We start from the raw sequence: 25,330 nt of genomic DNA on the forward strand, positions 1-25,330 counted from the left end.
ATATAATAGATACATAAAATATTTACAGTATTGATTATTCTTTGTAAAATAATCACAAATGCGTTAAATGTCTTTATTCACAGCAATGCATGGTACATGACAGTCAGTTGAAAGGCTGTGCATGAACATAAATCACATCACCTGTACGTGTGGTGTGTGTAGACTATTGTAGAGCAGACTGATTCATCAGCAGTGGCGCTCATAAGGTAGAACAAATGAAGGAGCAATGCGTTTGATCATCTCCAGATGTCTACCTTACACTCACATTATACAATTACATTAAATGAACATCAATCTGTTCAAGTAAGCATAGAAATATCCACATAACAGTGACAGAAAAGGCTAAATTGCTTGAGGCCAATATTTTACTTCTGTTTTTAATCATATACAATATATGTTGTCAGTCAACTGAAATGCTGTGAAGTGTTCTCTGCACAACATATATTATGAACATATTTACTCTAGAACAAAATGCAGTAATACATTAACAGAAATACATCACATTTTGTCATTTGTTTTTAAATATCTTCAAACACTTTGCTAGAACTGCTCAGAACATTCAAGCTTTCAGAAATGTTGGCTGCTTTTAAATTGATACATTTAAACAATTACATTTTCTAAACAAGGCACCTGATATCAGAATATTTGAATTTGTGGCCATAACCATAAAAAAGTATATATTCAATGTTTTGAATAGATTCGTCTCAGAATAATATGACAAGCAGTCATCAATGTTAAGCTACAAAAGGTATACAATGCCCACATTTCCCTCACCTGGAGAAGTGCACTTTGGTCAAGGCACAGCTTGTGTCCACACAGGGTATAAAGCATTGATCTACATAGACTAGCTGCTCTATCACGTGACTCTGCTGCTAACAGTGCTCCACACAATGGCTAAATACTTGGTGCAAAGCAGCAGAACGGTGAAACTGTTGCTAAAGCCACAGAAAAGAGAACTGACTCAAAAGTTGCAAACATGGTGAAAGGCAACGGAAATGTGTTTCTATTGGACAAATATAGGTACTAGTCCCTCCTCGTTTCATTTGGTTTGCTTCCTTTAGGTTCCTAGTGAATACATCCCTGGTGTGACTGAGTACATTTCAGTCCGTTGTGTACCAGTACAAAATGTGAACATTTCTAAATGTTTAATAGATTGCTGCTAAATAATTTTGACTATCTATCAAATGCAAATGAATCACTTCAATTACAAACAAATAAGTAATGAATATGCACATTAATAAATGCATATTTTTTATCCATTCTTACCTCCATACATTTCTAAATATCTCTCTCTATACATACTGTATGTAATAGGACTTTTACATCTTCTGTATCTACAAATACCTATTTCTGTATCTCACGGAATGGGCATCTGGTCTGAGCTGGGGGAGCCATACTGGAGTACCCCCGAACCAGGGCTTCTGATGTGGGTATCCTGGCTGCCTCGCATCGGCCCTATGCTGGAGCCTGTGGAGGTGGTAGTGGTGGTAGAGGGGCCCTCGGTCTGTTTCCCAGCTTGGGCCACTTTGCCTGGGGATTGGAGCCGGTGACCGTCCAGCATCTCCAGGAGCAGGTCGTACAGAGGAACTTTGTTCTTACATTTTATGCTGTAAAGGTGCTCCATGCCTTTGTTGCTACATAGAGAATAGGTGAGGAGTGAGAAGGGATAGCCATAGAAATATCATCTATGGGAATAACCAAATAGGTGATGATAATATTATACTGGCGGCAGATAATGTGAATTTCCTCTTTGGCTTGTGTAACCTGTCTCTTGACTTTCAGAATGTGAATTTCCTCCATTAGGAATGAGTACCCTCTCATGTCTAGCGTGCTGTGAACTCCTCATCTTGTGTCTGATGTGTGAAAACAAGCACAGTGCCCTCCTCCCCTACATAGTGTGCCCTCCTCACCTCATATGTCTGATGTGTGAGAGCAGGAGCAGGAGCTGGGCCTGCCGTCTGGGCTGCTGCTGCACAGAGGCTCCTGAATGGCTGATGTGGTGGATGAGGGCGTCGGTGATGTTGTCCAGCATGCTTTCCACTGCCGAGCTGTTGTGGAGGGACTCCACAGAGTTAGAACAGAAGGAGAAGGCACCTAGAGGAGAAGGAGAGAGAGAGAGAGAGGAGAGGTTATTGTACCTAAAATAGATTTTGTAAGGAAAAAAATAAGAGACTGAGAGAAAGAGACAGAGACAGAGGAAGAGGAAGATACAGAGGAAGGGGAAGAGCCTGATGTTCTCAATGCAGCAACTGCTAACTCAGCAATCCATAAGAACAACAGGTAGCCATACACAGAAACCTGCAACAGCAACCCTAGCTGGGGTATTTATGTCTCTTACAGATTAGTCTGTCTCAAAACAAACAGAGGAGTTTCTTTCTGTCAACACACATAGAACGGAGGGTACAGTTGGCATGGTAACAATTATGGGGTACACTTTGACGAAGAAGGACTTAGGATCCTTCTGTTCACAGCTAATGCGCTTGAGTAGCATATCGTGATCCACTGCTAAAAACAGTTCACCATTCAACATTTACTAATGGGGAGTGGAATGCATTAGTCACTACTCCATGTTCATGAAGAGAAAAACACGTCTTTGCGTCACACACTTGTAATGTTCTCAATCCCATCCATGCCGGATCCAGGGTTGAACCCACATCACAACATGAAAACATACTAAACAAAGCACCATTAATAGCTTCGTAATAACACACAAACACAGCCACTCACCAGAGTTGAGCAAGATGATGGCTTTGAGGCACACAAACTCCTCAGGCTTCAGTTTAAGCATGCGGAAGCGAGACACAGTGGCCAGGAGCATGTCGAAGATCTCAGCCATACCCTCCACACAGTCCCCTTCACTCCTGGAGGTCAAAGGTCGGAATGAGACAAGTACTGTGCAACTCTCCTGAGTGACTGCAGCATTGGAACATAGTTGGTGCTCAGGGGAAGAGCAATAAAATCATACCGTATTTCTGAAGAGCAGCCATTTAGAGTTAGCTTAATAGCTGCCCCCTAACTCCAACAGCCTTCAAACCAGTCCTGCACCATTTACTAATCATGTCAAATGGCTGTGGACACTCTAGTGGCTAGCTCAGGGCCTGGTGTCAGAGGTAATGCTCTATAATAAAACGCTGATCAAATGGGAACATCACAGACATCAGAGAGAGACAGTAACAGTCCGTCTTCCTCTCTCTTTCTTTCATTTCTTCCTCTCCCTCTTTCCCCTGGATCTGCAGCAGCTTCTAGGTAACTTGTTTACTTGGAACATGGTGGGGGAAAATGGAGGGAACAGGCTGTGCGTCCAAAATACTCTGTCTCTCTCTGTCTCCCCTCTCTCTCTTTCCATTTCTCCCTCCCTCTCTCTCTAACAGTGTCTTCCCTCTCTCTCTTCCCTCCCTCTCTCTAACAGTGTCTCCCCTCTCTCTTCCCATCTCTCCCTCCCTCTCTCTCTTCCCCCCCTCTCTCTAACAGTCTCGCATGCTTTTTCCATCTCTCCCAAGAGTCATCAATTTAATTAAATTTCTCTCCTCTCTGTCAAGTTTAATGTGTAATGACCGGGACATGTGCAGGTGAGACAGTGTGTTTTTCTCTCCAAGGGGATAATGATAATTAGACTCATTGTGACCTTTAGAGCTACACTGACAAGATACGAAGTGGAAATCTACAATGTTGTGTGTGTGTGTGTGTGTGTGTGTGTGTGTGTGTGTGTGTGTGTGTGTGTGTGTGTGTGTGTGTGTGTGTGTGTGTGTGTGTGTGTGTGTGTGTGTGTGTGTGTGTGTGTGTGTGTGTGTGTGTGTGTGTGTGTGTGTGTGTGTGTGTGTGTGTGTGTTTGTGTGTGTACACACCTGTCCAGTATGAGGTCCTGGGCGAAGTTGAGTTTCCCAGGGCAGTGGATGGACCGCCATATGAGTCCGATCATCAGCACCTCCAGCCAGGAACTCTCCAGCAGCTGCACCTGGTCATGGAGAGACAGCTCCTGGAAACCTACCAGTACCAGAGACATGGTCACACTGGGGTAAAACCATATATAACCCACTATCGACCATACATTAACCACCAGTCCACTCAAACCTTTGACTGGCTACCCAGACTCCTTGTTTCTGGCCAAACGCTACGCCAAGCACACAGATGTTAATTTCTTCTCCGCAATGAGTCTGGATCTGAGTACCTCCACGACCCTTCGCCAAATGCGAACACATTTGGAGATGTCTGATTGGTCCAGAAACCAATGGGTTGGGCCAGAGCCAGAACAAACCTGGGTAAAACAACAGCTTGAAAATGTGTCATTGGCTTTGATACTCTAATTGGTTATAGAGGACCCAATCGCTGATTACTTTGTTTTGTACAATGCCCCTCGTGTCCCTCACCACCACAAACAACTTCAACGATGGCAGTCAGACTAAGTACTGTATGAAGTGAAAGACAGAGCAGCAGAATAATTTTGTGTAAGTCGTCAGGCTAATATAAACCCACTATCAACCATACATTAACCACTAGTTGACTAAAATCCTTTGAGATGGCCATGACTAATCTAATAGAAGTAGTCAAACTGTCATTCAAAGGAAAGAAGGTCCCGCACACACCGCAATTGTTCCTAGGCCGTCATTGAAAATAAGAATTTGTTCTTAACTGACTTGCCTAGTTAAATAAAGGTAAAATAAATAAAATAAATAAAAATTGCAATGTAATGAAAGTGATAGTTTCCTTTGAATAACATTTAGACATTTCAGTGTAACAAAGACAGTATAGTTTGAAGATAGGCAGAAACTGCTTCTACAAAATAAATCCCCAATCACACTTGTAGGCGATGTCATGGAGACGTTGGCGCAGAAACATGTTATCTGGTCTAACAGTCGTCTCGCATGTGCATGGCGTCAAATCAAAGGCACTTCTTCGATATAAAGCTGTTTTTGACGAAAAATGAAAACGTGTCTCACGAGTTTGGAGTAATAACATGTTCATATATGTAAGATATTGGCTTGAATCTTGGTTGTGCTGTTAGATTTTGAGGAAAATGAACAACTAAGGAAGAATTTTTCACTTCTCTCATTGACTTCTCATCTCGACAACTCCCATAACGACTCGGGAGAGACGAAGGTCGAAAGCCATGCGTCTTCCGAAACACAACCCAACCAAGCCGCACTGCTTCTTAACACAGCGCGCATCCAACCAGGAAGCCAGCAGCACCAATGTGTCGGAGGAAACACTGTGCACCTGGTGACCTGGTTAGCGTGCACTGCGCCCGGCCCGCCACAGGAGTCACTAGTGCGCGATGAGGCAAGGATATCCCTTCCAGCCAAGCCCTCCCTAACCCAGACGACGCTGGGCCAATTGTGTGCCGCTCCATGGACCTCCTGGTCGCGACCGGCTGCGTCAGAGCCTGGGCTCAAACCCAGAGTCTCTGGTGGCACAGCTAGCACTGCGATCTGACCTTTTTAAGATAAATGCTAAGCATTAAACTTCTTCCAACCTTGCCACACAACCATTGTGAATTGGCCAAACTGCAATCTCTGTTCTGGCACGGGTCCTTATCACCACCACTCAGCTGTCCTAATTCATATCCAATTACATCCCAATCACTTCCATTGTTCCTCTCTGTACCTGGCTAAATACTCCTGCAATTAAAACTGTGTGCTTTCAGGCTCTTAGTGACGCACACTGGAACAGCATAACAACATCCGTGTTGACTTAGACAGTGTTGGGGGGAGTTGAGCGTGTGTGTGTGTTGTGTGAGTGTGTGTATGTGTGTGTATTTAGTTTATTTGGATCCCCATTAGCTGTGCATGGTCCCATGTGGCTCAGTTGGTAGAGCATGGGGCTTGCAATGCCAGCGTTGTAGGTTCAATTCCCATGGGGGACCAGTATGAAAATGTAAGTCACTCTGGATAAGAGTGTCTGCTAAACTACTGAAATGTGAAAATGTGCATGAGCCTCAGCTATTCTTTGTGGGGTCCAAAAATATACAAGCATAATACACTACAAAATAATTAAAGAGACTAGAACATAGACTATGTACACATTTTATCCAAAACCAACTGTTTCAAGAAAATGCAGGACTCTGAGGCAGTTTTGCCGTGATGTGCAGCTTGATTTGTCTTTTAAGGCTCATCTTGCTGTTCGCTTGAGCTGCGATAGAAGACTGTTCCATGCCACCAATTCTCTATACAGTGCTGTTTGCTGCCCAAAACCCACTATGAACTTGGGGACCGTGAAGAGACCCCTGATCGCATGTCAGGTATAGTATGCATGTATTTTAACGCTGCATGTCAGGTATAGTATACATGTATTTTAGAGCTGCATGTCAGGTATAGTATACATGTATTTTAGCGCTGCATGTCAGGTATAGTATACATGTATTTTAGCGCTGCATGTCAGGTATAGTATACATGTATTTTAGCGCTGCATGTCAGGTATAGTATACGTGTATTTTAGCGCTGCATGTCAGGTATAGTATACATGTACTTTAGAGCTGCATGTCAGGTATAGTATGCATGTATTTTAGCGCTGCATGTCAGGTATAGTATGCATGTATTTTAGCGCTGCATGTCAGGTATAGTATGCATGCATTTTAGCGCTGCATGTCAGGTATAGTATGCATGTATTTTAGAGCTGCATGTCAGGTATAGTATGCATGTATTTTAACGCTGCATGTCAGGTATAGTATGCATGTATTTTAGCGCTGCATGTCAGGTATAGTATGCATGTATTTTAGCGCTGCATGTCAGGTATAGTATGCATGTATTTTAGCGCTGCATGTCAGGTATAGTATGCATGTATTTTAGCGCTGCATGTCAGGTATAGTATGCATGTATTTTAGCGCTGCATGGCAGGTATAGTATGCATGTATTTTAGCGCTGCATGTCAGGTATAGTATGCATGTATTTTAGCACTGCATGTCAGGTATGGTATACATGTATTTTAGTGCTGCATGTCAGTTGACTATACCAACATATTGGAGCTTTCAGCACAATATTATTTCTCATAAAAACAAGGGAGTGATGCAGTCAATCGCTCCTCTATACTCTGAGCCAGGAAAGACTGACATGCATACTGTTGACATTGGCCCTCTGTGTGCATTGAAGACGTGCCACTCTATTCTGGGCCAGCTGCAGCTTTCCTAGGTCATTCTTTGCAACACCTGACCATATGACCGGGCAATAATCAAGATTCGATAAAACTAGGGCTTGTAGGACTTGTTTGAGAGTGGTGTTAAAAATGCAGAGAATCTCTTTATTACAGACATACCTATTTCCATCTTTACCACAATTGAATCAATATGCGTTGACCACGATGACAATTTCCAGTCTAAGGTGACACCAAAAAGTTTAGTCTCTTCAACTTGCTCGGGGGGGGGGGGGGGGGGGGCTGCATTTCCTTTCTACACACTTTCTTAACATATTTGTGAACAGAACACAACAATTTTTCTTAGGTTTAGGAACAATAAATTCTATTGAAAAGGTGTGTTTTAATTACTAGATTACTAATCTCTTCCCTTCCCTGAAAATTCCACCCCCAATAATGAATTGGCAGGTCTGAAACCCTACCAACTCTGTGACTCACAAACATCCCGCCCCCTTCTCTGAAAATCCCACCCCCAATAATGAATTGGCAGGTCTGAAACCCTACCAACTCTGTGACTCACAAACATCCCGCCCCCTTCTCTGAAAATCCCACCCCCAATAATGAATTGGCGGGTCTGAAACCCTACCAACTCTGTGACTCACAAACATCCCGCCCCCTTCTCTGAAAATCCCACCCCCAATAATGAATTGGCAGGTCTGAAACCCTACCAACTCTGTGACTCACAAACATCCCGCCCCCTTCTCTGAAAATCCCACCCCCAATAATGAATTGGCAGGTCTGAAACCCTACCAACTCTGTGACTCACAAACATCCCGCCCCCTTCTCTGAAAATCCCACCCCCAATAATGAATTGGCTGGTCTGAAACCCTACCAACTCTGTGACTCACAAACATCCCGCCCCCTTCTCTGAAAATCCCACCCCCAATAATGAATTGGCAGGTCTGAAACCCTACCAACTCTGTGACTCACAAACATCCCGCCCCCTTCTCTGAAAATCCCACCCCCAATAATGAATTGGCAGGTCTGAAACCCTACCAACTCTGTGACTCACAAACATCCCGCCCCCTTCTCTGAAAATCCCACCCATAGTAATTGATTTACAGGTCTGAAATTTTATCAAATTTGTATTTGTTTGGCTGCTATATCCATAAATTACGGCCCCAAATCTGCAATAGAAATTAATTGATGGGTCATATTTGAACAGTTTGGACTAGAGCCAGGGTCTCCAACCTTTTCTTTCATAAAAGCTACTTCATACCGCCCAAAGAAATTGCAAGCAACTCATATACAGCCTGCCTATTTTGTTATAGTGTAGGCCACATTTTATGAACAGAAACAGCAATGCATACACAATGTAACTGCATTTTGGTAAAAAACAAAACAAATGGAGCCTACCATGAGAATCTTGCATTTTTAAGATGAGAGAAAATAAAAGTGTTTTACATTTGAACAGATCTGTAGTCTGCAGGCTACTATAAATTATTTTCCAATCATTTTTTAAATTGCCATTCTGTTTAATAGTGTCCTTCGGAACAACAACCACAAGTTACATATTTGACAACACATTGTAAAGAAACAGAATCCTCATGAAAAGTATGAAGAACAATACAAGTGTAATCTCAGCAATCACACTAATTGACTGTTCTGCTTTTCCTCAGACATTGACTTTTTTAGCGCCCGTTGTTTCTTTTTTAATTGACTTGTCTCAGCAACATACATATTTGATAAAAACAGGGTATAAATAGCTTATTTGGTCGATATTACTTACCAATCCAGAGCTGTTTTATTAAGATCCAAATATCCTGTGCTTTTTCATTTGGCACACACAGACACAGCTTGACTACATTGTAACTGCAAAGCGGACATGGGGTTGTAGCCTGACGACACACTCAATTCTTCAGCTGCTCTGTAGTTCGCTAATTGCTACACACTTTAGTCTGAGACTGCCATCATTGAAGTAGTTTGTGGTGATGTGGGGCGTTGTAAAAAACAAAGTCATCATTGATTGTGTCATCTCTAACCAATTACAGTATCAAAGCCAATGACTAATTTCCAAACTACCACTTTACCCACGTGTGTTCTGGCTCTGGCCCAACGCATCAGATTCTGGACCAATCAGACAGCTCCGAATGTGTTCGCATCTGGTGGAGGGTCAGAAAGGTAATTAGAGCCAGACTCATTGCTGAGAAGAAACTAAGGTCCGTGTGCGTGGCCTAGCATTTGGCTAGGCGGCCAGGCAAATGGGGCTTGGACAGGACTGTTACTTTTGCAAATGAAATAAAACATTTTAACAATGTGATTTAACCGATTGAAGTTGGGAAAACAGATGGCAAAAATGCAAATGGTGTTACATGCCGGTGAACAGCTTGGGGTGGATTATTTAACAGATTTATATTTTTCACTCTCTACTTGCGAGCTACTCATTGACAGCCTGCGAGCTACTCATTGACAGCCTGCGAGCTACTCATTGACAGCCTGCGAGCTACTCATTGACAGCCTGCGAGCTACTCATTGACAGCCTGCGAGCTACTCATTGACAGCCTGCGAGCTACTCATTGACAGCCTGCGAGCTACTCATTGACAGCCTGCGAGCTACTCATTGACAGCCTGCGAGCTACTCATTGACAGCCTGCGAGCTACTCATTGACAGCCTGCGAGTTACTCATTGACAGCCTGCGAGCTACTCATTGACAGCCTGCGAGCTACTCATTGACAGCCTGCGAGCTACCGGACATGCAGTTTTCTGCTAAGGTGCAACCTTTGTTAGGCTGATGAAAGGTTACTCCGAGTCAGAGGCGGAGCTACAGCTAGCCCAATCAGACATGCCCGTTCTCATCTGGGTTCTAACAGGCAAAGTGAAATGATACAATGAATTGTCTTGTGGTTCATGCAGCTCAAATGATGTGTGACAACACCATTGGACATGAAACAACGATACAAATGTGACAACAGCGCAACAAAATAGATAAACAATTATATTTTGCAGGTGTCGTCATTTTAAACACCAGTGGTGCAACTAGTGCTTTTTAACTGCAATGAACCAACACAATGACAAGGGAGAAAAGCAAACTTTCAAGTGGTCAACGCCATTTATCTTGAGGTGATGGGGGAGGGGGTGTAAAACGCAAACATACAATGTACATATCTATTTTTATTTATTCATATGAACTTTTAAAATGACAAATTACCCAATGGATCATCATCATTTTCTGGTTAATAAGTGGCGGTGCAAAACCACACGTTGGCGCCCCTATTTTGAAAGCGTGTGTGTGTGCGAGACAACAGCACCCGGTCACTGCCACTACCAAGGCCTGACACCACAGGAGGAGAGAGGTTGCGTAAGCAGCCCTGTGATTAGACAAGGCCATAGTCTAGGACACATAGCGAGTGCGTAGGGGTCTGCTTTGTGTGTGTGTGTGTGTGTGTCCGTCAGTGTGTGTGTGAGAGAAAATGAGTCCTATTCAAGCCTTGTTGGAGTGATTTTATCTATCTGGCTAGTAAAAATCTAGCTAGTGTATTTTTTAAGTTTGTAATGACAGTATGTGACATCATCTATCATTTCTGTGCCGTGTTAGGTTCTTGCCTGGTACTTTCTTAGCCCAAGCGATCATGTGCACCAGCTCCTTGTCAGCCATGCTGGTGAGCAGGGTCATCATGGTGACCTCTGTGTAGGGGCGGGCCACCTTCTGACGAGAACACAGGGCCGGAGGCTCTGCCCCCTGCAGCAGGAACAGCACCTTGGGGGAAGAGCAGGAGGTTATGACAGAGTTAGAAAAGATCAGTGGGGGGGGGGGGGGGGGGGGCACCACCCATTCAATTCCAATTGTATCCCTGGAGTATGTATGTGAGTAAGTGTAATAATAATGTGTGTGTTACTTTGTGTTTCCACGTACATATTTATTTATACTAACTGACTTCTTTACTGCTGTTGCTTAGAGATCTATGACATGTTCAGACCTGTTCAGGAGGCATGGTGATTCTGGGCCCACGCCATCCTCCACCACCATTGAGACTGCTGCTGCTGTTCCTACCCCCGTCCTGAGGGGGCGCTGTCCTGTGCTCCAGGTCACCGTAGGGTTTCTCTCTGTCACCAGCAGGGCCACAATACCGCTTATCCTTCCTGAGAACCCGCCCACCGCGGTCCTTACGCAAGCCTGGGTATAGAGTAGAGTTAGTAAAGAACAAGCACGTACACACACACACACACACACACACACACACACAAACACACACACACACACACAAACATATACATACAGTACCTGTCAAAAGTTTGGACACACCTAATCATTCCATTATTTTTAGTATATTCTACATTGTAGAATAATAGTGAAGACATCAAAACTATGAAATACACATAAGGAATCATGTAGTAACCAAGGGGAAAAAAGTGTTAAACAAATCAAAATATATTTTACATTTGAGATTCTTCAAACCCTTTGCCTTGATGACAACGTGGCACACACTTAGCATTCTCCCAGCTTCACAACACTATTGAATGCTGAATGTTTCTAATCAGTGAAAGATGAGCAAACAAATAAATGATCTACCACTTCCACTTGTCCAGTCAGAGATCAATTAACCAAATACACAGACAGAGATTCAGTGAAACAAAATCACATTGATTGATTATCAGACAAGTCACATGCTTTTGGTCTGGAGTAGGACAGGCTACTTACTATATGAGTAAAGAGAAAAATCCACTAGCAAAATGTTCTGATCATCTAATATATGAGGGAATTAGAATAAAGATGATCATTAGCCTCAAATTAGCTAACATTTCCCCAGCCTAATTCTTACCAGATATCCAAACGGAGATTCAGTGAAACCAAAAATCGGACATGGATTGATTTATCTAGAGGAGTCCCCCACGCTTGTGAGAAATTAGTAAACTATGCTGAAGACCTCCATGTTTGGATAATGTGCTATTACATGTTTTACCAATCTGCTGTGCAAGGTGTGTATTTTATAGAATTGCATTAGTGCTACATTGGGGGAAAATGTTGTAATTTCCCTGGTCATGTCATTACATTTTTGGGATACCGAGTGGTCTCGGTGTCCCGGTTACCGGTGTTAATCTGTCGTCTTAACTGATACTACCCGTTTCAGACTACTGGGGCAAACCAAACCAAGACAAACTGTAAGCTGTGTGTGTGTGTCCATTGTGAGTACCACTGTGTTCCCTTACTCACCTCCTTTCACCATCCCCACTTCATAACACTTTCTGAGGCGGCATGCCTGGCAGCTCTTCCTACGATTCCTGTCCATTGTACACTGGTTAGTCGCAGGGCACATGTAGTCATTGTGACCTGAAATAAAACAAAAAAAACTGTGTTGAGACCCCCCATTCCAATCACAAGGACTGCCGCACATGTTGATTTTTCATGTATCTCTGGCATAGAGGGAATTAAAATGGATGATTACCATGGAGACCAGCTGCGTTCTGATTATGTGTATTTTGCTGTGGGATGTCCACCATCCCCTCGAAATATTTTGTTTGTCATTTCAGATTCCTCTTCCTTACAAGGTCAAATTAACTCAGTTACCCAGGACAACATATTGTACTTTATCTTTAGACTGAAAGAACATTAGGTTATGCTTTTAAAACATGTTCACTTTCAGTATTGATGAAACTGTGGTGTTTATGTCATACGACCTACTATACAAGACACTCCCTTTCTGTCGTTCTGTTGTCTTTTGACTAGTGTTCTTTCTCTACACCCAGTGTAAGCCCACCATTAGCAATAGCACTAAAGTGGTCCTGGTAAATGACAGTTACACCTCGAAGTTCTTCTCTCTGTATGTAGGTACGTTCCTATTAAAGTGAACCAGACTTGGTCCAGACACCCCCAGACTCATCAGAATACCCCCGCTCCATGACAACTAGCTTTGATGTGGCCCTGATGGATTGGAACTAAATATGTTGGGTAAAAATTCAAGCCTGATGCTACCTTAGCCTGATGAGCCCTAGACATTTTATGAGCCTAAACGCAAAAAACGTATTGTGTTTAAATGTTTTCAATTTAGAGTTTGCATCCCAATATTACACTTTATAAACAACACAGAAGACTCAACTATAACAAAACCGTTTGACATAGAAACACCAGATTTTTGGTAGATCTTTTAAAATAACATTTATAAATTATGAAGAAAAAAAAAATATATATATATATATATATTTAAATGATTATTTATTGAATATTCGAAACATACAAAATACTTGCAATAAAGCCGCTCAACAACTACATCATACCAGTCATCCAACAGACTCCCATTCAGAGCGACACACAGAAGCATCCAGGGTCAATGCCCTGCTCAAGGGCATGTTGACCGATCTACCACCAGGCCAAAAAACGTGAACCCGAACTCTCCAAGATCCCCCCCCAAAGTTCCCCAATAGCTGTCCCTCAACCATTAGAGATCCCTCCCACAGGAAGAAAAATAAAAAAATACAACGAATTCCATTCCCCACCCCCAAGAACCCCCCAATGCACCAACAACCAAGAGAATGGACCCCCACCCCCCAGAACCCCCCAATGCACCAACAACCAAGAGAATGGACCCCCACCCCCCAGAACCCCCCAATGCACCAACAACCAAGAGAATGGACCCCCACCCCCAAGAACCCCCCAATGCACCAACAACCAAGAGAATGGACCCCCACCCCCCAGAACCCCCCAATGCACCAACAACCAAGAGAATGGACCCCCACCCCCCAGAACCCCCCAATGCACCAACAACCAAGAGAATGGACCCCCACCCCCCAGAACCCCCCAATGCACCAACAACCAAGAGAATGGACCCCCACCCCCCAGAACCCCCCAATGCACCAACAACCAAGAGAATGGACCCCCACCCCCCAGAACCCCCCAATGCACCAACAACCAAGAAAATTGACCCCCACCCCCAAGAACCCCCCAATGCACCAACAACCAAGAGAATGGACCCCCACCCCCCAGAACCCCCCAATGCACCAACAACCAAGAGAATGGACCCCCACCCCCCAGAACCCCCCAATGCACCAACAACCAAGAGAATGAACTAAAGAGAAAAAAGGAAAAGACAGAAGAAATTAATCAAACTAAAGAATCCATTTAAAACAAAGGACATCAAGGAACTGAAATCCTAAGAGCAATGCCAACTGTTTATGTTTGTGTGCAAGTCTGGCACTATTACATGTATGTGTGTGATCTTGTATGTGTTTATTTGAATGAGAGTGTGTGTATATTCTTGTGTACAAACACCTGCACGGCATCAGCCTCAGGCAAACCGGCATTAGTTGTAAAAACACTGCCACTTAGTGTCATTCAAATGTACTTTTTATTATGATTTATTTAGACATAAACATTTTTTTTTTTTTCTTTTATCTTTGACCATCATTCTATCTCTCACACAGCAACTCCACTCCCACTTGTCTCCAATTCCACATCCCAACCCTCAGCTTCCCTCAGCCCATCCCATCTATCTCTGCTGGCCACCCACTTCGGGTTTCTATGCAACACATATCTTTCAACTATGCAGTGATGTTTAATGTACAATTTCAATCTATCTAATCGAATTGAATCCACAGATTGCGAGTTGAAGATAAATACTTTTACTAAGAGTATTAGTATATTAGTAATTGACTGACCCGGTCTCTCCAGATCTCCTAACAGTACTATTCCTAGGGTCAATTTTATATCAATGCTATGCATTTTCAGCCATTCCTGAACCTGAGTCCAGAAACAGGCTACCTGAGAGCAATACCAAAATAAATTGTCTATTGATTCTGTATCCTCACAACAAAATCTGCAGAGCTTCAATGATTTTATGCCCCAAATATTCAACATTTTGTTGGTGGCAAGAATTCTATATAATAATTTTAGCTGAAAAGCACAAAGTCTTGAATCTTATATATCAACTCATACAATTAAAAATATGAAAAATATTAATATCATTCCACCCACGAGACCACTAGAGGGCGATTTGTTCATTTGACTGCAGGAAAGGGCTACATAAAATATGTTATGTTGTCCTTCTCTGCATCATTTTAATGACATGCTTGAATAATATACGACTAGAATAAGATGCACACGGCTTTGAATGGTTATGGGTCTGAATAAATAACTGCTATAGCCCAGGTTGGAACTGGGACAATCATTTGGCCTTGGCATTTTATCCACAACAGCCCACATCACAGTGCGTGCTGCCAACTCCACAGAGCCCCAGACCAACATTTTCCCTGGTGTCAGTGGTGTCATTAAGTTTTACATTTGGTGGCAACAGCCCTTGATTTGGTCGAGCCAAAATCATGAGTAATCATCTTATAAAGTAATTCATAGTGCTTTATTAAGAAGTATAATACATATACTGTACTACTGAGGAAAATAAATACATGATTTAATCTAACACATCCAAGCAGGAATGCATGATTTAAGATGGCATGGACTCTACATGTGTTGAATGTGTTCCACAGGGATGATGGCCCATGTTGACTCCAATTCTGCCCAAATTGTCTGGACGTCCTTTGAGGCACTTAAATATTTTGTCTTGCCCATTCACCCTCTGAATGGCACACATACACAATCCATGTCTTAAGGGTTAAAAATTGAATTGGATTTAATAGGTGACGTCAATAAACATTCACCAGGATTCACCTGGTCAGTCCATGCTACAGAAAGAGCATGTGTAGTTGCTATATTTTACTGTTAAAATAGGACAGATTTTTGGGGGGTTCAATAGAGATTAATTACATACATCTTCATGTGCAGTAACCAGGGGCACAATACTGACTGGGGACGGGGGGACATGTCCCCCCCACATTCTGAAATTGCATTTTTATACCCCCCAGTTTTATCATAGAATGTGATACAAAATGAGCCAACGGTGTGCTTTAGGACCCCCACTTCCCCCACTTCCAAAACCAAAGTTGCGCCACTGGCACTAACTAATATCATAGGCTAATCATTTGGGGTTCCATACCTGAGAAAATGGAAACTCAAAACACATTACATTTAACTCTAAATATAATAGCCACTGCTAGTAGCCATGTATTCATCCAACAGTAAATTCAATGTCCTAAGAAAACTTTGCAGACCTAATAGGCAAATGTCCTCTCAATGACCGGTGCAAATTGTGCACATGCACCGCTCCACATCTCAAAGCCATGTCAAGTATCTTGGTTGGAAAATAGTTGCTATTGAGGTGAATATGGAGAAAGAAAAATGTAATCTACAGAAAGCTGAGGCCCTCCTCTCTTCGACAAGGACAAGGGGATGAAGCTTCCAAAGCTGTGTTATAGGATCAGAACACATTGTTATAGAACACATTTTCACTCATCACAGTAGCAGGCCTCCACGAGAACACATGCACAGTAGCAGGCCTCCACGAGAACACATGCACAGTAGCAGGCCTCCACGAGAACACATGCACAGTAGCAGAGCAGACACTTTCATTACAGGAATCATGAGAATAATGCACTTTACTGTTTGACCAAATCATGGTTTTAGCATCCCACAAAATAGGGCGTTTTGAGTGAGGTTACAACATAGAATGTGCTCTTTATATGTTTAAAGGCACCGTTTACAGTGATCTTGCTGTCTATGATCTCGGATGTCTATGATCTCGGATGTCTATGATGCTTCTACACCTGCATTGCTTGCTGTTTGGGGTTTTTGGCTGGGTTTCTGTACAGCACTTTGAGATATCAGCTGATGTACGAAGGGCTATATAAATACATTTGATTTGATCTTGGCTGTCTATGATCTTGGCTGTCTATGATCTTGGCTGTCTAACTGATGACAGTGTTTGAATATGAGTTTGCATGAGCTCAGCTCAGCCTATCACAAAACCAGGCAAGCCCATCTTGGTAGGGGTGCGCGCAATAGCCCCGAGACTGCCGCGCAGCTCCCCCAGGACTGCCGCACAGAAAAAATGTATATCAGCCAACAGAGAGGAGCACGAGATTTCATTTCATTCAACTTTCTAGAGCAGTGGTCACCAACTGGTCGATCCCCAAGGCATTCCTAGTCTATCGACAAACAGTTCTATAAAAACCGAACAATAAAGCCTTGTGTTCCTATTTATTTTATTTGTCTTGGGCTGTTGGCGGTAGGTGCACCTGATTCAGCTGCCCTGCATGCCAGGTGGGTGAACTGTTGCCATTTTGAACCATTTAATGTGTCTGAAGGTACAAACTCAGCCTTTCCAGCGGGCCAGAGAGCATATCAAGTGCACTATAGGTCTACCGCTGGCCAATCGGATGGCTCAGATGACCGTGTCTACAGTAACGTAACAGGCATAAAATAAATCTACAGTAAAATTGATACTGTGAGATTTCAAAACGTTTAAAACCCTGACAGGAGAGAGACTGTCAACCAATACGTCAAAGAGCTGCTGTTTGTAGGAGTTCATGTTCTTACTCAGCACTGTCAACACTTTGTATTCAACACTTTTATAAACCATAAAATGCGCATTCTTCCTATTTCCACTCAGCGCTACAACAAGCACTGCAGCAGTAATGAACGAGTAGGAAAGTGTATCTATAGGATTGCGTTGTTATTAGTGGCTTAAGGTTTTTTTTATATCGAGGAATATTTCACTTAATCTGTTCATAGGAGTAAAAACATGAATTTGTGCATGAGGCAGAAATAATGCTGTGCAACTGGAGTTCGCCAACAGCTGGAAGACAGTGTCCCTTTTTGGTCAGTGGAGGAAAGGAATAGCTGAGACTGACCATCAGATGCAGGCACCATCAGTCCAGTAAAATAAAAAGCTAATTATTTAAATGTATGCTCACTGAGCTGTGCCTCACAAGTAATGCAACAACGTATCGATTACCGGTGTGATCATATAGCCTATATATATATTTTTTTTTTAAATGGCCTGAACAACAATACATTAGCAGGGCAATTGAAGCATAGACAGTATGTGGTGATAATGTATTGGGCCTACAGCTTACTGCACAAACCTCATTGCTACAGTACTGTTCTTAATTGGTTAATGTTGCATAGGCTTACGTTTTATAGTCATGTAAAAAATAAACTTAGCTTTAGATCTCGGCTTTTGATCCAGAAAGTGCCCACTGTGGCAATTGTGATTGAATCTGCGCAATATTAGCCACTTTCAAAACATCATACCAAAACAAAACAAACTATGCAAGATATTTTGTTGTAGGAAGAACGCATAGGAGTAGGATTCTATTGCATTGACACGCACAACTCAGCCTGTACTATACACCGACTGGAGCGACATAACCAATCAGAGCTGCAGTTGGCCTATATGCAAATAGCACATTGCCATGTATAGATCTGTGCCATTCACTTTGAAGTGGACTGCGTTACAGAACTTCATATAGCCACATGTGCACATTTAGTTCATATCCTTTGCTAGTAAGTTAGTTAATAGCCCAGTTATAAATCATTTGTAGTCAGCAATAAAGGATTGATTGCTTTGAAAAGCGAGTCAGGTAAAGAGCTTGTTTTCGTCTTAAAGGGGCAGTGTGTATTTTGAGACAGGCTTGAATAAACTAAGTAACCAATAGACAGAGGATAGCATAATTTGCCTGATTGTCTGTATTAATGGTATGGGAATAATAATGCATTTTATTTTGTAAAGTGGTTTCTTGCATCAAACAACACAACAATATATATTTTTAATATCACAGACACATCTCCTTGACTGAAGGACAAGTGGATAAACAGGTTAATGTCAAGCTCTGCATGTTTTTTTTCAAAAGTCTCATGGAATGTAGGCCTACATTGAACACCACACATTGGCTGCTACTGTATGATAGAAGAGCTATTTCCATGTTAAAATGTTATGGGATGCATTTTCTCCATTGTTTTTGATGGTAGGCCACTCTGGTAGGCCTACATTATGATCAAATAGCCACAGTAGCCTACTTGGCCACTGTTAAAACTGTAACTTAAAGTGGGTACAGCCTCAGTGTTCACAGGAATTTGCAATTTTCACAACGTTCAAGTTTGCACTCAGGAAACCTGAAATTTGCTCTGTGCCGGAAAAAAATGGAGGGAACTTTTGTGGGGGGGGCAGCCGGTGAGAATTACACATGCGGAGATCATCCATTCACCTACTCTGCATCTCACAAAGACACAGCGGTTGGAACAAAAAATGTCATATTTGGACTCATCAGACCAAAGGACAGATTTCCACCGGTCTAATGTCCATTGCGTGTGTTTCTTGGGCCAAGCCAGTCTCTTCTTATTTGGTTCCTTTAGTAGTAGTTTCTATGCAGCAATTCGACCATGAAGGCCTGATTCACGCAGTCTCCTCTGAACAGTTAATGTTGAGATGTGTCTGTTGAACTCTGAAGCATTTATTTGGGCTGTAATTTCTGAGGCTGGTAACACTAATGAACTTATCCTCTGCAGCAGAGGTAACTCTGGGTCTTCCTTTCCTGTGGCAGTCCTCATGAGAGCCAGTTTCATCATAGCGCTTAAGGGTTTTTGCAACTGCAATTTAAGAAACTTTCAAAGTTCTTGAAATTTTCGGGATTGACTGACCTTCATGTCTTAAAGTAATGATAGACTGTCGTTTTTCTTTGCTTATTTGAGCTGTTCTTGCCATAATATGGACTTGGTCTTTTACCAAATAGGGCTATCATCTGTATACCACCCCTACCTTGTCACAACACAACTGATTGGCTCAAATGCATTAAGAAGGAAATAAATTCCACAAATTAACTTTTAACAAGGCACACCTGTTAATTAAAATGCATTCCAGCTGACTACATCATGAAGCTGGTTGAGAGAATGCCAGGAGTGTGCAAAGCTGTCATCAAGGCAAAGGGTGACGAATCCCTTTGAAGAATCTCAAATATAAAATATATTTTGATTTGTTTAACACTTTTTTGGTTACTGTCACGGCTGTCGAATGAACTGGACCAAGGTGCAGCGTGGTGAGTGTACGCCGACAAAAACAATTATGCAAAAACCAACCGTGACGCTAAAGGCTATTGTGCCAACAAACAAAGACAACTTCCCACAAAGACAGGTGGGAAAAGGGCTACCTAAGTATGGTTCTCAATCAGAGACAACGATAGACAGCTGTCCCTGATTGAGAACCCTACCCGGCCAAAACATAGAAATACAAATAATAGAACATAGAATACCCACCCCAAATCACACCCTGACCAAACCAAATAGAGACATAAAAAGGATCTCTAAGGTCAGGGCGTGACAGTTACTATATGATTCCATGTGTTATTTCATAGTTGTGATGTCTTCACTATTATTCTACCATATAGAAAATAGTAAAAATAAAGAAAAACAAATGGAAGGTGTAGGTGTGTCCAAACTTTTGACTGGTACTGTATATACTGTAGACTCCCAGCTTTAATTTGACACCAAATTGTATGTGTACCTATGATCCCCCTCCATACCCAATATTATTCAGATATATTAGGCCTATAATTACAGTGGCATTAGCTATGCTGCAACAAATGTACCTGTCACAAGAAAAATAGTGACCAGCTGGTGAGATGAAACATGCATAGTGGAGGTGTCATAAACACCCATAAAACCTAGCGGTCAAGCAGGGAAATGGTTCCAATTGTTTTTCTACCATTCAATTACTAAATTGAGCAAACATTAGATAGTTAATCCAGATGATTCAGCAGTCTTGTCCAGATCATCCTGGCATGTATAGTTCTTTATGATAGCCACATTAATTAATTCTAATTTCATTTTTTTTGGGGGGGGGGGATCCAGGCGAATATATTGGTAAAACTCACCTTGTCCTGGAGAGATTTACACGGTTATCAAAATGTCACAAAACACAGCCCTTATTTTAAATGTTTCAAAAAAATAATGGTGGAAAAACAATTGGAACCGTTTCCTTGTTTGACAGGTTTTATGTGTAGTATGACTCATACTGTGGTACTCTATTGTGAACTGTGCTCCATACTGACATGTGCTGTCTTTCCCCACTCCATCCCCATGTGGCACCAATGATATGCTTTGGATAAGAAAAAAAAAATCTGTGGTGATTGGCTCGTGATTTGCTAGTGTCAAAGGAGGCAGAACCAATGACAACATCAGATTCTCCGGGAAAATTTCAACCAACGGCCTCCTACATACTCCCAATATGGTTCCAGACAGGCTACAAATGTAATTCATATATAAGTGACTTGGCCAGATATACTGTAAATTGACCTTACAAAGCTTGTTAGGAGCCACACACACACACACACACGCACAGAGATGCACGCACACGCACACACACATACATATACACACAGATGCATGACCACACGCATGCGCACACACACACATTGCATTGACACAGATGTTGGGAAGTGGAGTGGGATATAGTAGTAGGGATGAGAAGAGGCTTACCTTGGATGCTCCTTTTGAAGAAGGCTTTGCAGCCCTCGCAGGACCAAACTCCGTAGTGGTACCCGGAGGCAAAGTCGCTGCAGACCGCACAGTACCTCGTCTCGTTGGCCATCTCAAACACCCTGACCCCTGACCCTGCTGCACTGTACGACTGCTGCCTATCGGAGGCGATGCAGAGCTTCTCCTCTGACGCTGACAGCTGATTGGTTACCACACTCGACCTGCAACACAGGGTTTGTCAGATGATTGTCTTTGCTGGGATGAGTCAAGGATTGTCAAATATATTGACATGATAGTTCATTGACCGCTCTAACAATGGAAATACAGTACATGTCCTCAAAGATGGAAGGCAGGCGGGAGGAGGCGAAATCAGATGGGACCATTCAAGCCAATTAGAGGGCAGATACGTGTGTGAACAACAGGTCATGGAGATAGATAGAGGACTCATCTTTGTATCTGTACCCATTATAGCGTCCATTTTAAAGTAGCCCATTTTCTTCATCATTGGCTGATTGCTCCCAACTCATATGAATCCCCACCAAGTGGGGATGGAAGCCCTCCATGACAATATTAAAATGGGTTATATCCATGATGAGTTCTCTATCTATCTCTATGACAAAGGGCACAACTCCAATATAAAGTCGTTGTTTTTTTAATTGCCGAAATGCCACTTATATCAGTAAATTCGTAACAACCTAACCATTACGTAACTTATATGAGATAAATGAGCCTCACATAGCGAATTAGCAATAAAACATTTTTTATTTACTTCCATAAAAAAAATCCATAAATGATGGTCTTATTTTTCGTGGAAACCTCTCGCTTCGCCCCTCTGGATGAGTCAACCTGGAGTTGTACTTTGTGACATAATTTTTTCAAGATGACAGCACTGAAAGCTTTTTTACAAACTCGTTAATTCAAATGTGCCTTTTGGGCAACATAAAATAAATACGATTGAATTGGTTTTCTCCTTTTAATAGTGTGCTGGCTGTCTTTAAAAGCATACTTCTCTAATGACCTCTGCATTGGTTTCAATCTAAGTGCTTTGAAAACATGGAACAACCAACATCAATTTCTCTGATAAAAAATCTCACAACTGTCAGACAATGATCTTTTCTGATTCAATAGAGAGTGAAAAGTGTAATAGAGGTTCACACCATTGAGCCTTTCAATCCCTCAAAGGACAAATTGAGCCAATTATAGGTAACAGCAGAATCTTAGATGAATCTGCTATCCCTGAGCAACTAGACCTGTGTCCATCTCATTCTGGAAATGAAATGTGCGTGTGGACTTCTGTTGTTCTTACATATTGTTCTTTTCTCAAGGTCTCCAGCAAAGTCGTTAATCGGAGGGATTAAAGCTCCGTTGCTACAGCTTTATAAACACTCACAATAGCCTAAATATTTCTCTTCTGATAATGAATTAATGATCTTTCATTTTTAATGACGATAACCTAGTACAGTAATGTCACATATACAGTATTTATATAATGAGCATAATACCCAACTTTGAGGACTAAACATTATTGAAAATATGTAATAAAACTAAGTCCTGGGTATATGTTTAGTTTTAAAGAGTCTATTTTGGGTGACTATCATTATTTGTTGGCCAGACAATCTACTAAAAAGATGCTAGAGAAACAAAAGTACACAGAGCAAAATAACAAAATGGTATCCCCTAAAGACTGAAAAAAAATATTACTGTTAATGTGGGATAAGAACAGTCAAACAATGAAGGTAACAATAAAAAAAATCTACAGTATATATTCACTCAATGTAGGTTATCACTCTCTCTCTCTGAGCACAAATATCATATGGGTCAGGACATGCCATATCTTTATTGAAATGCTCTGTCATAATTACATAATCAGTGGTCTGGTGTACCAGACTTACAGGGACATGGCAGCTGTTGAAAGATACTCCATAGTCAGCAACATACACTGTCCAAATAACAATGATCAAATAAACATCACATCACTGATCTCACTCTCTCATCTACTTACATTACAACAAGACATGTTCAGCCAGAACAGCTGATTCCCATATACTAAGGCTCAACGACAGCTTAGATCACTCACCTGTATAAGGGTGTGGACGAGGTCTCCAGGTAGTATGACTGGCTGGGGAGACCATGGTGGCTTGGGGGGTGAAGGAAGGGGCTGAGCTGGGGGCTGAGCTGGGGGCTGGAGGACACAAACACCAGTGGGCCGGTGGGACTGCTGCCCAGGGACTGCATGCTGCCATCCGAAGGGGGTCCGTGGGCATCCTGGGGGGTGGTGGAGTAATAGAGAGGGGCCGGGCCTTGGGCAGGGACTGTGTAGTCATACCCTCCGTCCAGGTAGTTAAAGGCGGCCGCCCCACCACCTCCGCGTGTCTCCTCAGGGTACATGTTGCTGTTGGGGGTGGTCGGCTGCTGTGGTGAGAGTTTTGGGGGGGAGATGACGTGGCTCTCCAGGGTCGTTCGGGATCTGAGAGGAGCTCCGAGAGGTTTGGAAATCTGCGTATGGGACTGTCTGACCAGCATCACATTCACAGAACAACAGCAGTGACAAGCAGCTTGGTTTAGACTGGCTCACTAAGGGGTGGGAGGGGAGAAGGGCTCTGTTCTGTCTTCTCTCTCTCTTTTCTCTCGTCCCTCTCTTGCTCTGTTTCTTCCTTAACAGCCTGTGCTAAGCAACTCAATACTGGCTGTTGGGCTGAAGAGTAAGGGAAGAGGCATTCACTAGGTTCTCTCTCTCTCTTTTCTCGTCCCTCCTTGCTCTCTCTTTCCCTCCCAGGTTCCGCCTGGAGACAGCCCAAAAACATTCCTCCCTCCCACTTATTTTTGAGAGGCAGAGCTTTTCTCTTTTCCCTTAACTATCGACACTGCTGTGGGAGAGAGGGATGGAGGAAAGGACAACAAGTGACAGATATTTCGAGATAGAGAGCAAGAGAGAGAAAGAGAGTGAGAGAACGAAAGAGAGGCAACCACTCCAACAACTCCCCTGTCCCCTTACATTTTTTCTGAAATGCAGCTTATTTTTCTCTTCCCTGAAAAGCTTTTAGAGGACGCTGCTAGGCTCCAAGGAGAGTTACACCCTGGTGTGACTTCCTCTCTGAATGCTTATCAGTCATTTAGTTACATGTACTGCCGTGGCCCAGAATATCACTCCTTTCTGACTCACTCTTCTAAGAAGTTAAATCATTATTAAATGTGTCTATCAGTGGATTTATGTGCAAATATGGCAAAATTATACAAAACAAAAAGGAAGGAATAAAATAGGAACCCATTACATGAAATACACACAAAGATGTCATATATACAGTACTTACCTTAATGACGTTATGGATCAATATTCAGCTCTTTGGGTCTAATCATGAGCATTGTTGTGTTGAGTGGTTCCTCTTTCTCCCTGTCCTCTCGCTCTCATCCCTCTTTCTGAGATCTGCCTTCGCATCACAATGAGAAAAAAAGAGATTTAAAAAAGGTAGAAACAAATGAACGCAGCCGGATCGATATTGATAGTGTATCTCTAGAGCAGGTCAACATGACACAGCAAACAGTATGTGAGGTCAACACCCTTCTGATGCCAACATTATGCAACTCCCAGTGGGGAAAAGATGAGAGGATTCAGACATCAGGCAATGCATGTTCTTATATGTTCCACCTTTTCATAGCCTAAATCTATACAGGAAAACAGAATACAGCATTGCAGTACGATCACCAAACTACACTGACTAAATCACTCCCTACTGTGACCAAGGAAAAGCTACTAATTTAAAGTACATTTTCTTGCTATCATTGGTCCTTTCAAGAGGAATACCTTATCAACGATATTCACTGATCAAATATAAACTATTATCCCGCCAAAGCAGCAAACAAAGGGGTTTCAAGTTCATGCTGCATCATGATGAAATTCAACCAGTGTTTGA

The 25,330-nt window shown here is 42.4% G+C and overlaps 1 protein-coding gene across 4 annotated transcripts; it reads right to left on the bottom strand.

Annotated features, from left to right (window-relative positions):
- Positions 1-59: 59 nt before the first annotated feature.
- Positions 60-24,931, bottom strand: esr1 (estrogen receptor 1). 4 transcript variants are annotated; one of them, XM_020454878.2, is made up of 10 exons: positions 24,731-24,931; positions 23,497-23,886; positions 21,420-21,640; positions 12,276-12,392; positions 11,041-11,237; positions 10,667-10,820; positions 3,846-3,984; positions 2,728-2,861; positions 1,911-2,094; positions 60-1,634 (listed from the first exon to the last, which is right to left on the bottom strand). In XM_020454878.2, the coding sequence occupies exons 2-10, from the start codon at positions 23,805-23,807 to the stop codon at positions 1,358-1,360; spliced, it is 1,734 nt and encodes a 577-aa protein (XP_020310467.1). In that variant the 5' UTR covers positions 23,808-23,886; positions 24,731-24,931; the 3' UTR covers positions 60-1,357. The 4 variants fall into 4 exon arrangements, with proteins under 4 accessions (XP_020310467.1, XP_020310469.1, XP_020310468.1 ...); XM_020454880.2 differs by having other exon boundaries at positions 23,497-23,927; XM_020454879.2 differs by having other exon boundaries at positions 23,497-23,931.
- Between the last annotated feature and the right edge of the window lie 399 nt (positions 24,932-25,330).

Source organism: Oncorhynchus kisutch, linkage group LG21 (assembly GCF_002021735.2).
Source record: "Oncorhynchus kisutch isolate 150728-3 linkage group LG21, Okis_V2, whole genome shotgun sequence".
NCBI lineage: Eukaryota > Metazoa > Chordata > Actinopteri > Salmoniformes > Salmonidae > Oncorhynchus > Oncorhynchus kisutch.